Raw genomic sequence first — 17,579 nt, forward strand, 5'->3', positions numbered from 1 at the left:
TGTGTGTGTGTTTCTTCTTTACCAACAGGTCACAACATATCCAAAGGTATGTGACATCTCAGGCAATAGGTGTGAGTTGGTGAATTTTACAGCTCACAAGCAATAGAGAAGCAATTACTCAGTCATGAAGGTGGGTGCCCGGGGTCTGGGGTGTTTGGGCACACAGGTGAAAGTCAGCCCTATGCAATGACACCACATCTGTCACGCTGCACTGTGTGAACCATAAGAAGAGGGGTACAGCACATGTCCTTGCAGGGGATACAGACAAGACCAGAGCTGTGCTCTTTGCTCCTCCACAGAAGTAGGACTGCAGGGAAATGATGCAGGAGTGGAGATGTTTGGACATAGGCCGAATGTCTGTGTCAAAGGGCAACTAACACCTGTCATTAACCTCACTTCTGTGCCAGTTGGACATGCTCATCAACAGTGGCATGGCCCTGTTAGTGCAGAAATCTAAGTGATGCTTCCCAGAAAAAAAAATGCAAATGCCCAGGTCAGCAGTAAGAAATCAACTTTGCCCTTTCATGTGCAGATGATACCCACTGCCACATTCATGCTGCAAGTGCCCTGAGATGTTGAATTGAACCATGGATTCAGTACATCTTTAGGGTACAGGCATTTAAAACCATCTTCATAGGCACCAGTTTCTTTTTTTCATTTTTATTATAGTTTAATTTTGCTTCTATGGGACATTTGTCTGCATGTATATTTTTAGACTCTCTTCATACCTGTAAAGTCACAAGACAGTGTCATATCCCTCTCTAACTGGAGTATTATATGGTAGTAATCTGCCATGTAATATTCAGAATCTAACCTGGAATAGGTTCAATTGAAAAAGGAGCTAGTACTCTTATCCACTGAGGTGTAGAAAAAGCATAGGAGCCAGAGACAGTGGATGATTAGAAGGAAAACAGTGTTTTCTAAAGAGGTCAGTTGCTCACATAAACTCACACAAATTGTGACAGCATGCAGCAGATCCATGCAAGCTCAAGTCAAACAAAATCACAGCGTGGATTGGGCCAGTGTGATCCCTCAGTGAGGAGCTATTGGTAAGTAATAGCTGTTGAGAGAAGGGGAGGTAGCTCTCTTTGTGAATATGACATGTGGTAGCTCTGCCATGCTCCAGTGACTTACCATATACTTAATAGTATCTCAGCAGTACTCATGGCAGTCAATGAATTTCAACCATTGTACAAAGTTGGGTGGGTTTGGAAGTGAGTGTAAAGTGGAGTACTGATGGGGAAGGAGACAAAAATAGCCAAAATACAATGTATGACATCCTTGAATAATTTATAGTATTTCTTAGAAAAGAAAACAAGGGACTAAAGTCATGTCTCAGAGGTTAAGAGTACTTACTGATCATTTATAGGACCCAGGTTCACTTCTCAGCACCCGCAGCACTTGACTCACAGTCACTTGTAACTCCAGTTCCAGAAGATCAATGCCCTCTTTTGACCTCCATGGACTCTTAGTGTAAGTGAGGTTCATACAGAGAAGCAGGCAGGTATGCATACACATAAATAAGAATACATTTAGATAATAAAGTATCCTTAGAAACTTTTGTTGGCATTCTAATAATGCCATTATTGAAATCAGTATATAGGTTAAAGCTACACCATTTTCCTGCTAAGTCACCATACTGCAGAGATCCCTATGCATTCATGTTTATTGTAAAATTATTAACAATAGACAAAATAATTAGCCTACATGATAATAAACTGATGAATATAGAAAATGTGGTATATTCACACAACTGAGTTTTATTGAACTATAAAGAAAAATAAAAGTATGAGACTTGAAGTGAAGCTAAATGAAACAATAGATCATCATGTTAAGTAAAACAAGAACAAAACAAGTGCGGTGGTGGCGCACGCCTTTAATCCCAGCACTCGGGAGGCAGAGGCTGGCGGATCTCTGTGAGTTCGATACCAGTCTGGTCTACAAGAGATAGTTCCAGGACAGGCTCCAAAGTTAGAGAAACCCTGTCTCAAAAAACCAAAAAAGAACAAAATAAACAAAAAAAACCAAGCACAATCGACAAATATCACATATATGGAGTCTAGATTGCATATATGTCATCTATACAACATGAATATAGAAGGGCATGCATACATATTTGTGTGAGAGAGAGCAAGAGAAAGACAGAGACAGACAGACAGAGAGAAGTGAAAGAGAAAGGTGAGACCATTTAAGAGGGAAGAAGGAAAGCAGAAAGGAGGGATGTATGATAAGCTATGTTAATTAGGACCTGGAATTAGATCCCTGAAATCCATGTAACTGGTGCTACTGCACAAGACTATAATCGCAGAACCACAGACATGGAGCCAGATCTCTAGAACTAACCAGCCTATAACCAAATCAGCGAGCTCCAGGTTCAGTGAAGACCCTTGTCTCAAAAAATATGGTTATGAGGTTGGATAGATGGCTAAGTGGTTAAGAGAACATGATGCTTTTCTGAAGGATCCATGTTCAATTTCCAGTACCCATACTGGGTGGCTCCCAAACAGCTGTAACTCCAGTCCCAAACCTCCACAGATGTGCATGTGGTGCACAAACATAAACACAGACAAAACACTCTCACACATAAAATAAGCCTTTTAAAGTTAAAAAAAAATCTTTTAAAAATTAAAAAACAATACTGTGGAGCACAAATGAGGAGGCCATCTGATTGAGCCTTCAGTTTTGACGTGCATGTATATCTGCATTCACAAACACGGCATCCATGTAAATCCCACAACCATAAAAATTATAAAAATTAAAGATGGCTGTAACATACCACAATGGGAGTTGGTCAATGGCAGCTCACACCTTTAATCCCAGCACTCGGGAGGCAGAGGCAGGCAGATTTCTGTGAGTTCGAGGCCAGCCTGGCCTACAAGAGCTAGTTCCAAGACAGGCTCCAAAGTAACACAGAGAAACCTAGTCTCAAAAAAACAAACAAAAAAAACCCAAAACAAACAAACAAAAAAAAACATAATGAGTCATGCATGCAACAACAGATTGGCCAAAATGCAAAGCTGACAATATAAACATCTTTGGAGGACACATGAGCACTTCTGTGATCAGAGTGTAAACTGTCACATTAACTTTGGAAATCTGTCTGAAATTTCTTAATATATAGTAAAGTATAGGCCTAACAACATGCCCTAGCCATTCTAGTCCTGATTGTTTACATAGAAGAAAGGGGAAAAAAAATCCACAAAGATATCCAAGCAAGGATACTGTACTGAATTTCAGCATTTCAATAACAATAGTAAACAGTGGAAGAAAAACTTGAAAACAGGGATGTTCCCGGACTGGCATTAGGCTTTCTAGTCTGGGGACTATCATCATTAATTCACATACTCTGTTGAGTCTCAGTTGTACAACTGATTTTGTGTGTGTGTGTTTGTTTTTGAAAGTCAGTTGTCTCTTGTTCTTTCCAACACCATTATTTAATTCCTTAAATAAATAAAAATATCAACAATCGTTATGTATTTGCAGCACAAATTTGCATGCTTTTTTTTACATTCTTCTTTACTAACACACAAACATGTCATTCCTCCTCACACATGCAACAACAAACTCCTATACGTCAGGCTCTTTACTCTCATGTGCTCACATTCGTTCATGAATACACTCAAAGTCCATAAATTCACAGATACACATTCATAGCCACATACTGGCAGAGTACATGTGTTCATTAGCATGCACATTAATATTCCCATACACTGTACAACAAACACAATTTTACTAACACTCGAAAATGTGTACTAAAACTTAAACATGTATATTCATTAATATTGATACATTCAGAGGCATCTCTCACATTTGCTCACGTGTTAACAGATTCACTAACACAATACTGCCACACACTAACGTACAGTCACTTGCTAGTCTGTTGAAATACACAGAAATCTAATAAACTGGACACTCACTCACACACAATCACTAACTGACATACACATATTCATACATGATGTCATATCACACAGACAATATGCCAGGTCAGATACACTAAGCCTTCAGTGCATTGCCAGGCATCCAGGAGCCTCAGGTCCTGCTTGTTGTCCAATGCCCTCCTTTAAAAGCCGAACCTACTCATTCCTGGGGTCTCCCTGAGTGTCCTGGGGAAACCAGGAAAGTACTCTCCCTCCACCCATACAGCACCTAGTCACCTAACTCCCACTTACCCAGGGAACCACATAGGCCCACATGGGCTCTGCTTTGAACATATATTAATGTTGCTCCCTCTGCCTCACCCCATCCCCCACTTCAGAAGAGGCCAGAAACAGCTGGAACTTATATTAAGTTTATTGAACAGAGACATTTACTATCTTGAAGAGAAAGGGATGAGAACACAAATGCTCCACAGCACTAGAAGCAACACAGGTTCTGGACCACCCCATGGAGCTCCTCTAAAGGGCCAAACACTCTGGGATCCCTCTGTTATTTTCTCTCTTCCCAAGGGCCCAAGAACTACCTTTTGCAATCCCCTCAGCCTTTGATGAACCCTTACAAGGAATTGCCCACTGTAGGGTGGCCCTGTCATATTCTGGTACAAGATAGTCACAGGACACTGCAAAGCACAGCAAGGAATATTCCATCAAGCCTGGGAAACATAGTCACAAGTAACTACAGGAGTAGAACATTACAGCACAGTCCCCGGGTCCCACCCATCTCCAGTTCAGGTCTTCCTGTCTGCTCCAGATTGAAGTCAGTCATAAGAGAGTCAACCAGTCCCTTGTCGACATCCTTGCTTCCCGCTGGCATCCAGGACTGGGCCTGGGGGTTCTGGGGAGCACTTGATCGTGTAAGAACACCCACACATCTGCAGGAGAGCAAGCAGCGGGCAGCTGGCCTAGATGTACACCGGGAAAGCAGACGAGAAGCGTTCACAACACCGGTGGGAGGGGAGCTAGGCAGCCTTGGCTGGCAAAGCAGCTCACAGAAGCTCACAACACATGCCGGGAGTAGGGGCCACTGACCAGGTAGTCAGGGCCTCCAGCTGCTCAAGTTAACACACACTTCACTCACAGCTTGGTACAGAAGCAACGGGTGGGGGATGAGCACTCAAGGGGGAAAGGACTCGGTGGACAGCCGAGTGGGTCACTATGAGGTTAGCAGATAAGTGGGGGGAGGGGTTCCAGAGGCGGGAGTAGCCTCCCTCGGGATAGCAATGGGGAGGGGGCATCCGTGTTGGGAGAGCCAGGCAGAAAGAACCCTTGAGGCGGCCTCTTCTGTAACTTCCACCCGTCTGGTGTGGATGGCAGACGGAGGATGGCACCTCGGCAGCAGCGCCAGGCCACCCTCTCAGGTCGGCAGGGTTGGGGGCCAGCCGTGGCAGCTGCCTGCCGAGTTGTATTCACCAGGCTCTCCTTGCTTGCTCTCTGGATTTCTCCAGCAGCCCTGGACAAAAGAGACCAGAACAAACTACCGCCCCACCAAGTCCTCCTGCTGCTGCTCTTCCACCTCCTTGTTCACACCAATCTGTCCTGCACACTCATGGGCTCTCAGACCAGCTGAGGGCACAAACCTTATGGTGCTGGGTACGCACCCCTAGCCCGGGGATCTTCTTGGGCACTGCTGTCTTCCCCCCACTCACAGTCCTGCCGGGGTGCCAGGATGGGATCTGCCTCCGGGTTGGCACTGGTGTCCCGGGGCCTTTGGGTCCAGGGACCCTGGTGTTTCACTCACGAAAGGACTCAAGGGTGCTGCCCTCGTGAGGCTCCCCTAGAGCAGTGTAGATGATCCTGAAGACAGGCTGGATCCTGCGGCCTCCTCTCCGGAGCACTGTCTCCCGGCCTTGCTGTACTTCTCCCCAGGCATTGGTTCTCTCTGGCAAGGACAGCCTCCACACCCCATGGGGACCGGAAGTTGCTAGGTTTCTTAGAGTCACAGCCTTCCTATCTTCTGCTTCTGCTTTCCTGATGTCCCCATCTGAGTCCTTGTGGCTCCATGCAGCTGCAGCAGCTCCTGGCTTCCTCCTATGGTACATCCTAGGAGCCTTGCATCTGCTCATTACTGAGCTGAATGTGGTGTAGGTTTGCTTGTTAGAGTTTTCTCCAGCTGGCATTGGCTTAGGGGACTTAACTTGTGCCTGGTTATGTTGCCATTGTACCTTACTAAGGTCCCCTGCCATTTCTCTGAACTGCTCTTTCCCCTCCTTCAAACACCTTTTTTGTCTCCCTGGCTTACGGGAACAGTGGCTACCCTGTTCCCTGGAGCCTACTTGGTCTTGGGCTTGGGGTGGCTCTTCTCCCAAGCCCAGGCCCCGTTTCCCATCTCCATTGCAGCCCGTCTCTTCTGCTTCACTAAGGTCCGGTTGGATGGGTTCAAGCAGTGTACTCTGATGTGGCCTTCTTCCCCGCAACTATAGCAGAATGTGTCATAATTCCGCTTTCTTGCACCTTGAGATCTATCTCTAGGCACACCTCCCCTTCGGTGCTGGCCTCTGCGCCTCCTGCGACGGGAACCCTGGGAAGGTCTTTTCTCAAGACCACTGTCAAAGGCAGGAACAAACAGTGCCCTCTCCCTGCCTATTTCCAGCCCCTGTGGGCAGCTATTCTCTGCCCCCGTAGTAGCTTCCCACTCCTCCTCCTCACGAAAAAGCCTCATCAGGGCCAGGAAACCAGGTGGCTTCCGACGCTGTTTCATTAGCTTAAGTTTCTCTCGAAGTTTTCCAGTAAGGATGGCCCCACCTAAGATTCGTTTAAGGCGGGTCTGATTCACATTCCTTCGTGCTATTGCCCTTTTCTCTAGGGCTTTTTGGAGCAGGGTCTCCAAACGGACCACAAAGCTAGAAACTGTCTCTCCTGGCTCCTGATAAGCCTTACAAAATTTCATCTGGGCCATTCTGCGGCTCTCCACGGGCCCAAATACCTGGCGCAGGGCCTCCAGGCACTCCTTCACTGTGACGGCAGCATTGTTGGCACGGAGCACATTGACCACTTGTAGAGCGGGGCCTTGCAAGCATTCCATCAGCCTCCGCCTCTTCTCCACCTCAGGTACCTGCCACATCTGTAACATCTCAGTAGTGTGCTCAAGCCAGGAATCAAAGGCCAATAACCCTGGGAATGACGCTGTGTTCCCAGAAAAGACTCTTAGTTCTCGGTACAACATTTGTTCTAGCAGAGGCTGCATCACTGCACCGAAGGTCTGAGCCCAGGCCCAGAAATCTGCTGATATCGCTGCTTTGTTAGGTGAATAATTAGAGTATGTCCCAAGGAGCCTGTTTAGGTCTGATACTGAGCGCCTCTCTTCCTCTAAGAAGTGGTTCAGTCTATTGAGAAATTCATCATCTGAATTAGGGGGTTTCACAATCACTTCCCAGGGCCCACCCTTTCCTTCTATTTCCCTGGGTACCAACGCATAGTCAAAATCACGTGCAAGTTCCACCAGAAAGGCCTGGGCGTTCTCCTCCCTCCTAAACATCCTGCCAATGATCCTATATCTTCCCAGATGCCTGAGAGCTTCGTGCAGAGTCTCCTCAAATTCATCCTCACTACAGTCCTCAGGAATCCCCAGGATCAGCATAGACCTCTGGGTGTTCAGATGCTCCCCCCTACACCAGTCCTGCAACAGGTTCAATGGCATGGCTCCAACTTCAAGAGATTCTAATGTAGGGAGTGATTAGGGTGTGATGCACATAAATCTGGGGCAAATTCCAGATCCGTAGCCCTCCCAGGCCTCCAGAGTCTGTAAAAAGGGTGAAAGGAGATTAATGCGCCCCCCCCCGCGTCCCTTCTACGCCACCCAGCCTCCATCCACCTCCTGCGAAGACACTTCTACAGCCCACCCCGCTGCGTGCTAGAGCCCCCTCCTCACCCCAAAGGCTGCAGCGGAGGCCCCACCGGGTTGGGCCCCCCGCTGCAGCCCCCTCCCCAACCCAAAGGCTGCAGCAGTACCACCCTACTGGGCGGAGGGGGCTGCCCAGGCCAGCCGCTTCCTCCTGTGAGCTGGTACCTCTTAGGTCAAGATGCTTCCTCATTCACTGCCGCAGTGAGGTTCCCAGACTGCTCAGAGAGGAGGTGGGGTCGGACACCATTCCTTTCCAGGGTCTCTTGCCAGCTTCCTTGCTCTCTCTGGCCCTCTGGTCCCGCACGTCGTCCAATGCGCTGGCGCGGGCTCGCCTCCGCTCTCTGCAGTGCGGACTTGGGGCGGGGGTGCTGTGGCGCTGAAGCGCGGACCCTCCGCGTCGCCTGGGAGACCGCTGAGCCATTGGCGCATGAGGATCACGCGACAAGTCTGTTGCCTAGGCCTTGGGCAACCTGGGGCCTCAGGTGACGTCACCTGCTGCTGCCCACCCCCAACATACCTCCGCTACTCCAGCACAGAGGACCCCACCTCAATTCTCGGAATCTGGCGTTTATGAGTCAGTATCCAGTGTCCTCCTGCCTTTGACTGTCCCCAAGCTGTCCCTTGTCATGAATCCAGGTCAGTTCCGCTCTCCCCGAGAATACAAAGTCAGGGCCCCAGAGTGCTCAGGGGTCTTCACAGAAGGGCACCAAAAATCTGTGTTGCCTCCTCCAGCTCTGTTTCCTGATCAAGGGATCAGGGACTCTGAGGGTTTTGCCCTGGTGAGTCCCTATCTGGACCTAGTCTAGTGACAGAGCTGGGCAAGCAACACCTATTCTAGGTAGAGTCCCTGGAATAGATAGATAGCACATGAGCCCACACACCCCATCCCGCCACTCCCCATGGAGTGTATCTGGGTGATGCCCATCCCAGTGGAAGGGGCTGCAGGCACTTTCACCGCTGTGGGGCCTGCATGCCTTCCTGCCCTTGGCGCCAGTGGCCAGCTCACAGGAGGGTCCAGCACTGGCGGGCCTTTCCTGCTCTGCATGCTGTATATCCAGCTTCTTGAAAAGCTGCTTTGGAGATTTGAAGCCCAAGGCAGTTGTGACCCACAGGATGAGAACTGCTGCTCCACAAGTAATGAGTCTCCTTTCATGACATATGGAATAGCCCCTTGGCATGCCTACTTTGGAGATCAAGCATGTATATACTCCTTAAATAACATCAAATACGTTGTTCCCAATTAATGTCTCTCACAAAACAGTTGCTGCCTTCAGGCCTCATACTGATCTCAGCTTTGTTGCTCTAAAGGTTCAACTTGCTCCAAACCACTTCTTTATCTGCTCAACCTACACTGTCATATGCCAAACACGCTGCTTCCGGGAGGAGAGATGGCTCAGCTGTTAAGAGCACTGACTATTCTTGCAGAGGACCCAGGTTCTATTCCCAGCACCCACAGGCTGGCTTATAACTCCAGTTTCAGGAGATCTAATGTTCTCTTCTGACCTCCGTGGACACCAGGTATGAGGTGTACAGACATACATCAAGCAAAGCACTCACACTCATAAAAACAGTCTTGTCAAAGCAGAGAGACTTGTCATGAATTTCTCTAGAACAGAGTTAATCTGTGAATGTTCTGAACATTAGGCAGAGGATTGGGTAACAGCAAAATTGGAACAATAAGTTTGAATTTGTTCAAATTGTAAAGTTTTTTCTTAACACATTTGTAAAGTTAATCATTGGCCTTGAAGCCAATAGAAATGCATCATTTGCTTTGTGTCCCCATCAGCACATGTAGTAACCAGCACAAAGGTACCACATATGGAAAAGTGATGGGGAAACATCAGTTACATTGTCGAAGTATAGTAGACTGTGGAGAAGGAAACTGCGATTTATTTGGCCTTGCCCTGGACTAGAACATCTAAGAAGGCCACTCAGAGGCCAACTAGGATCACCACGTGCTGCACTATGAGATACTGTACAGTAATTCTGCAGAAATGCTCTGCTTTTACAGGTTACTAAAGAGCAAATTAAGTAGGTATGTTGGGGACCACTATAGCTACATCTTTTAGAATTTGCAGATTGTCCTAATCTCTGAAATCCACCTCTGTCATTGTTTTTTTATAATCTTCTGGCCATGTGAGTAGGAAGGGGTACATTTTTTCAGGCTTCCACTTGGTTTTCCTCATCTGCAGGGACAGGTGGGACAGTCACATTACTGAAATGCTACTGATGTTGACACTGACAACAACACCACACACACACACACACACACACACACACACACACACACACACCCTTCATTAGTTACAGAATTGAGGGTTGGAGGGTTGTGGAAGAGGTCTCAAGATGGCTTGGGGGTACAAAGAAGGCAATCTGGGTTCCCGTGTTGGTGATAGTGAGGCAGAGGTAGAAGTTCGCTGTAAGAACAGGGATTTGCTTGGTTTGAATGTGTGTGCCTAAGATGACAAAGGGAACACCATAGCTTTTTTTTTATCAGGTTGTCCTGGATCAAGATGGAAGATAGAAAGCTAACTTCTATAGGCAATGAAGGCTGAGTCCATGGCTTCTGCAGTGCAGAGAATAGAAGCTTCTTGGTAGTTAAAAATGAAGTGGCTTGCACTCTTCCTGACCTTCAACCCCAAAGGATATGGTGGTTTGAAGGAGAATGGCCCCCACAGGCTCATGGGTTTGAATATTTGGTTCCCCTATTGGCAGAACTATTTGGGAAGAATTAGGAAATGTGGCCTTGGGAGAGCTGTGCCACTGGTGCTGGGCTTTGAGGTTTCTTCCCAAATAGTCCTCTCTGTCTGCAACTTGCTGACAAGATGTGAGCTCTCAGCTGTCCCTGCTGCCACACATGTGTTTGCTCTGCCATCATAGACTCTACCCTCTGAAACCATAAGTCCCACATTAAATGTTTTCAGTCATAAGTTGAATTGGTCATGGTGTTTTATCACAGAAACAGAAAAGTAACTAAGACCGAGGGGTTTCACTAGAAGAAATAAGAATACAATATAGGCAAAAGGTAAACCCTCTGTGACAAGGATATCACTAGGCTCTCTTAGCATCATAGATAGACTAGTAAGGTGCCACAAGAGGGAGATAATGGGAGAGTGACAATTATAATGCCCTCCCCAATGTCATAGCTAAGTCTTAGCTTCAAAGATACAGAGGGAGCCAGGCCTGGTGGCTCTGGTGGTTTGAATGAGAATGCCGCCTATAAGCTCATATATTTGCACGAACTGTTTGTTAAAGGCTAAGATGCAGTTTTGTTGGAGGAAGTGTGTCTCTGGGAGTGTGCTTTGAGGTTTCAAAAAGTCAAGCTCTCTCTCTCTCCTTTCCTTTCTGCTATCTCTCTGTCTCTCCCTCCCTCCTGCGCGCTCCCTCCCTGTCTCCCTCCCTCCCTGTCTCCCTCCCTCTCTGTCTCCCTCCCTCTCTCTCCTCAAGGATTGGGATGTAAAGTTCCCAGCTACCAGTCCAGCACCCTTCTTATCTGCTTCTCATCATGATGATTATGTCCATAACCCTCAGTACTGGCTGGTCAACTTAACACAAGCTAAAGTCATTAGAGAGGAAGGAGCCTCAACTGCAGAAACGCCTCCATGAGATCCAGCTGGAAGGCTTTTTTCTCAATTATTGATCCACGGGCACACCCATGGTGGGTGGTGCTATCCCTGGGTTGCTGGTCCTGGGTTCTATAAGAAAACAAGCTGAACAAGGTTTGTGGTCCTGCTGCATGCAGCTGGGATCTGTGCTGATCTCCATGGGAACCATGTCTGTTGAAATCTGAGGGTGGCTGAGCTGGCTTTGCCCTTCACTGACCCTGAGATAGCTGGCCCTACCCCTCCCTTGGCACTCCCTCTCCAGCAGGAGAGGAGTGAGTATAAGCACAACACAGTGGTGTGTGTGTGTGTGTGTGTGTGTGTGTGTGTGTGTGTAAAATTGTCCAAACAATAAGGAGTGATGATCTCTGCTAGGATCAAGTGGGAATGAATTCAGAGAAATGAGAAGGCATATAGCAGAGTATAATGGGGAGTGGATATAATCACAGTTCACAATACACTGCAAGTGTGTATAACTTTTTTTAAAATGTTGTGTTTGTGCGTATGTGGGGAGGGAGTGTCTTTGGCTCTTCAATACCAGGACAGAACAATCCTCTTTCTACTCTTCTCCTTTTTACATTTAAACAACGAGGGACTCCATAACTACTGAGACTGGACAAAGTGTGACCCCCACTGCTGGGCCTCAGTTATTAAATAAATGCACAGGGAAATTGAACTCCCCCATCTGGCACGGCGGAAGTTGGCTCAGTCTTGGGGAGTGGGGGAGAACCTGGTGTCCTGGAGATCAGCACAGTTATTGAGGTCACCTAAGCTGCTTGCCCAGGCAAGGCCACCCCAGGAACACAACCTTGGCCAATCAGGGGCCTGCTGGAGACAGGGGAAATGGAGTGGGGGATGGGCAGTGGGAGAACACTGGCGCAGTGGGAACTATTTGTGGTCATCCAGCGCCATCTTGCGTCTTGTGCGGGAACTGCCTCAGGAGAAGCCCCGAAGACGCCAAAGCTGCCTTAGCAGCCATTTGATGGTTTGCACTGTAGCATTCCCCAGGGTCCACCACTACTTGAGCTCAAGGCTGCAGGAAATGGCCGCTTGCGCAAGCGCACTCTTAACCAGGCATCTGCTTTGCTGACAAGTTCCCCCCAGACTGTTCATGAGGATACGCTCATATGGAGACTTGTAGATCACTAAAGCTTAAGCATGCTTGATTACACTGCCCTAGAATTAACACACACAGTACACAAACAGATGGATGTTTTCTGTTTCTGTTGCTCGTGTATCTGGAAATATGAATTGTTGTTCTTTTGGAAACTACAACTCCCATACTCCCCCTGGATTACAGATACCTGTGCGCACCCTTGCGCTCCCCGTTAAAAAGGCAGGGCCACACGAGGCTCTCTCTCTCTTCCCCCCCTTCTCGTCCTGCCTTTCCTCGTGTGTCCCACATCCTTTGCCCTTCTGTGTTTCCCTCCCCCATTAAAGTGGACCCACGTGGGAGCCGCCGTGTCGTGTCTGTGTTTGTTCCGCTGTGCGTGTCTGTCCTGTGCCCCGTGTTCAAGAAGAACACCCCTGCCCCTTTTATTATTTTTTAAGAAGAACATGAATGAAACATTGGTCCACTCTTTTCCATCATAAGTGTGTTTGCTAAGAGATCATGAACCCTAAAACTATAAACTGCAAAAAAATGTAAAATAAACTAGGAAACTATGTCTATGGTGGGGCTTATATGTATACTTTCTGCCTTCCCTTTCATGTCTTATTTTTCTTTTTCTGAAACAGGCAATGTATAAAAAAAGAGGATGCAAGCTCACGCATGCCTCAAGTTGGCAACTTATGGTAAAGGGCAACACAATCTTTTCTATAACTTCTTCCAACTGAAATTAGGGCATCATTGGGGTGGGCTGGAAGGCTGGAATGATGGTCAAAAGACAGGCTAGGGAGCTGAAAGATTATGGCGCCAGTTGGGGACTTTGCAGGTCCCATGGTGTGTGGGTGACATCGGGTAAGGAACAGACAAATTTGCCATGCCAAGAGAGATTGAGTGTGAAGTTTTATTAAAAGGGGGTGTAGAGGGGAGGAAAGGAGAGACAGACAGAGACAGAGACAGAGACAGAGACAGAGACAGAGAGAACACCAAGACCCACTTTCCTAGGGTCTTGGCATCTTTCCTTGGAAGAGAGAAGACTGGGAGTGAGCAGAGCTCTCTTAAAGGGACAGGGTATCATTTGCTATGCAGGCTGGTGCAGAGCAGGAAGCACTATGATAGGGTGTGCCTGAATACTAACATTCTTTACTGTTTCTTTTATTAAAAAGCTAGGAGTTAAAAAAAAGCTAGGAGTTAGGAATGGCAGGTTACGGAGATAAGGGAGTCAAGCTCTCAAAACTGCTTCCTGCTGATTTGTGAGCCTGGAAATCTTGGGGAACCTGAAAAAGCTGGGATGCTGGCCATAGCCAGGGGTATCAGATTGCCCCACTGCTGTCCAGGCTCTGTGGAATTGTCTAGTGTTTCTTGGACCTGGCGAGGTGTTGGCAGAGCAAAGGACAAGGTTAAGTTTAGGAAGAAAAGAAAATTCTTTAGGTCCTGGTGATTGAAGGGGAATGTGTCAGGATCAGGGAACGCTGGGAAGACTTGGGCTGCTTAGGGCCTGGTAATTGAGGGAGGAGCACATCTGACCTGTTTAAGGTGAATCCTCCAGAAATGACTGTGACAGACGTTTTTGCATAATGAAAAGTATCTTTTAGGTAGAAAATGACCAAAGAGAATATAAAATCTTGATCTTGCAATATAGTAGTGGAGGTATTCTGCCAGAGCTAGTTTAATAGCTTATCAGAACTTTATTGATTAGTGTTATGACTATAAATGACAGCATAATGAGGTTATGTGATGATTATGGAGTGAGTTGGGACTTTGGTGGGTGAGCGCCACAGGTGCATGAAACAAATAGACTGTGGAGACAGAGCTTGAATATGTAGTTTATTGAGAAAAGGGTAACAGGGAAGAGAGAGAGAGAGGCACAAAGACCTGCTTGCTTCTTCAGAAGAGCAGTGGGAAAAGAGTGGGAGTAGGCAGGGCTTGTCTCTTAAAGGGACCTTTGCACCTGCATACAGTCAGCATACTCCTTGCCATGTGCAGAGGGGTGACTGCACTGTGCCAGCTTCCCAATGGGCACGGCCAAGATGTGCTTGGATGCTAACAGGGGATACCCATTTTTCTCAACACTCAATGCCCAGATTCTGCAGGACCACCTGTGCATAGCGAAGAATAGACCACTTTGGAACAGACTGTGCCGGAGAGACTCAGGTTGGTCAGAAATTTAGTTAGAAGCACCTAGGGATGGTACGTGTGGGGCAGATGACTGGAAATCTTCTAGGACAGATATAGACTACAGACAGAAGTTAAAGTTAAGGAGAATAGGAGAATTTTTTTTAGCTTGCGTTTACACTTGAAACTTCCAGGCCCATGGTCCTGGTAGGTGGAGAGGGAACATGCCAACCAAGTGGGGGAGGAAGCAAGAGAAAACCCATATGCAGGAATAGACAGGTCTGGAGACATAGGCTGCTGATGACGGACAGGAGTAATTATCTGGAGTCAGTTTGACCTGGGAATGATTGATTCAAGTCTCTTGACTCCCTGAAGCTTATAAGAATTTTTTTTTTGAGAAGCATTTTTGTCTATACTTAGAAAACAACCGAGGGAAATTTAAAATTTTGAACTTGTGATAGTATCCTTGTTGCCAAACACCTGCACCAGTGCAGCCAGGCAGTCCTGCGCAGGGGTGTCTGGATTCTCTTCCAGAAGCTCACACAGGAGATCCAGGGCAGGGCCGCCCAAGCTCTTGACCAGCCGCCGATGCCGTTCCGTCTCGGATATGTGGCGCCACATGTATAGCATGTCACTGGCGTGGTCCAACCAGCTCTCGAAAGACAGACCCCCACAGCCGGGCTCTTCCATCCCAGAGAAGTGCCTCAGCTCCTGGTAGGCCATGTTTTCCAGGATGGGCGGCACGGCTTGGCCCCACTGCTGGGTCCAGGCTCCAGCCCCACGTGCCCCTCCTGCCACATCAAAGGGCCCTTCCTCACCTGAGCCTCCTGCCTCCCCTGCGGCTCCTGCCAATCCCACGGCTCCTAGAATGCCTGCAACTCCCATGTCACCTGCAGCTCCCTCCTCATCTGACAGTCTTGCCTCACCTACTGCTCCTGCCTCATCCTCTCCTGCAGCTCCTGCTTCTCCCACGGCCCCTCCATCATCCACAGAGCCTTCATCCCCTGCGGACCCCTCATCGCTCCCAGAGCCCTCGTCACCTGCAAACCCCTCATCATCTCCAAAGCCCTCATCACCTGCAGACCCCTCATCACCTCCCGCTCCTGCCTCTAAAACGCCTCCTTCTCCTGCAGCTCCTACCTCATCTGCAGCCCCTGCCCAATCCATAGCTCCTATAACACCTGCGACCCCCGTGTCACCTCCAGCTCCCTCTTCATCAGACATTCTTGCAGCCCCTGCCTCAACTACATCATCTTCCTCATCCACAGCCCCCTCGTCTGACAATCTTGCTTCATCTACTACTGCTGCCTCATACACAACCCCTCCCTCATCTACAACTCCTTCCCCATCCACCGCTGCTCCTTCCTCATCTGGCATGCTCACCTCAGCTGCAGCTTCTTCCTGGGCTGCTCCTCCTGCCTCACCCGCTCCTTCCTCACCTTCTGTTTCTTCCTCTTCTGACACTCTTGCCTTGGCTGCAGCTCCTTCCTCCAGTAGGAAGGGGGCAGGAGGAGCCACATCTGCTCCTCCTTCCTCACCCTCGGCTCCTTCCTCAGCAGGTACTCTTGCCTCATCCTCGGCTCCTTCCTCAGCTGCTCCTCCTGCCTCACCCATAGCCCAAACTACATCTCCTTTCTCCATTGTAGCCCCTGACCTACCTGAAGCCCTTGCCCCACCTGAAGACCCTTCCAAAGCTTGCCCATGAGCCTGTGCAGGGAAATTGAATGTGTCCTGTAGCTCGATATCAGGGACCTGAGGCAGGAAGATCATAGTCCAGGGCCCCCTATTATTTGGTATTTGTTGGGGGATCAGACTTTGGTTTAAATTGTCAATGAATTCAACCAAAGCGACCTTTGCCCCGATCTCTTTTCTGAAACACTCGGTGCCTGCACAGCCTCCTGGAATTCTTCTTCCTCACAGTCATCGGGGATACCCAGGATGAGCAGGGAGCGCTGGGCATTGGCACCCATCCACCTGCACCAGTCCTGAAGAATAGCCAGTCCCATAGCAGGGGGCCTAGGTGGACAGCGCATAATTGGACAAAAGTGTGAGCCTCTGCAGCAGTCTGTGAGTGCAAAAGAGAAAAATGAGAGTTGGTATCAGACAGCCCTGCCTCTGTTATTTAAATAAGAATGGCCCCCATAGACTCATATATTTGAATACTTAGGGTGTTGCAGAATATTCCTGTACACTGTGTGCAGATGTGTCACTGTGATTGGTTTAATAAAGAGCTGAATGGCCATTAGCTAGGCAGGAAGAGGGACTTCTAAGAACAGAGAACTCAGAGAAGAAAGGAGGTGTTGTGAGCCAGAAGAAGGGAGATCAAGACATGCAGGAGGAGAGGTAAAAGCCACAAATCACCTGGCAACACGTAGATGAATAGAAAAGGGTTAATTTGAGTTATAAGAGCTAGTGGAACAAGCCTAAAGCTATAGGGATTAATAATAAATCTCAGGGTAATTTTTTTGTGAGCTGGCAGACCAAAGAAACATCCATCGACACCAGAGAGTGGAACTCTTTGATAGTATGAGAAGGACTAGGAGGTGTGGCCTAATTGGAGGAAGTGAGCCATCTTACCCATACCAGCTGGAGCTTCTCCCCAATACGCTCTGCTACAGAGTAACTGAAAGCCTTATCCTTTCTTTCTCCACAGAGGATCTGGAGCTTGAGTTTCCTACTCTGATCTGAAATCAGAAAACCTTGAGCGCCTTCCCTAGGGTTAAATTGCCCACCCTAACACACACTATAATCAACAGCCCAGCCCGAGGATTCCCACTCCATCCCATCTGGAGTTGCTCAATTTCTTTCTTTCTTTTTTTTTGTTTTTTTTTTGTTTGCTTGTTTTTGTTTTTAAATTTATTTATTTATTAAAGATTTCTGCCTCCTCCCCGCCACCACCTCCCATTTCCCTCCCCCTCCCCCGATCAAGTCCCCCTCCCTCATCAGCTCGAAGAGCAATCAGGGTTCCCTGACCTGTG

The 17,579-nt window shown here is 48.0% G+C and overlaps 2 protein-coding genes across 2 annotated transcripts; both read right to left on the bottom strand.

Annotated features, from left to right (window-relative positions):
- Positions 1-4,275: 4,275 nt before the first annotated feature.
- On the bottom strand, positions 4,276-8,465 carry Pnma3 (PNMA family member 3). Its single transcript, XM_005369162.2, has 2 exons — positions 7,945-8,465; positions 4,276-7,677 (listed from the first exon to the last, which is right to left on the bottom strand). The coding sequence occupies exon 2, from the start codon at positions 7,573-7,575 to the stop codon at positions 6,208-6,210; it is 1,368 nt and encodes a 455-aa protein (XP_005369219.1). The 5' UTR covers positions 7,576-7,677; positions 7,945-8,465; the 3' UTR covers positions 4,276-6,207.
- A 6,574-nt stretch (positions 8,466-15,039) lies between these two features.
- Positions 15,040-15,978, bottom strand: LOC113455454 (paraneoplastic antigen Ma6E-like). Its single transcript, XM_026777083.1, has one exon. The coding sequence runs from the start codon at positions 15,976-15,978 to the stop codon at positions 15,040-15,042; it is 939 nt and encodes a 312-aa protein (XP_026632884.1).
- Positions 15,979-17,579: the final 1,601 nt, after the last annotated feature.

Source organism: Microtus ochrogaster, unplaced genomic scaffold (genome assembly GCF_000317375.1).
Source record: "Microtus ochrogaster isolate Prairie Vole_2 unplaced genomic scaffold, MicOch1.0 UNK45, whole genome shotgun sequence".
Classification (NCBI taxonomy): Eukaryota; Metazoa; Chordata; class Mammalia; order Rodentia; family Cricetidae; genus Microtus; species Microtus ochrogaster.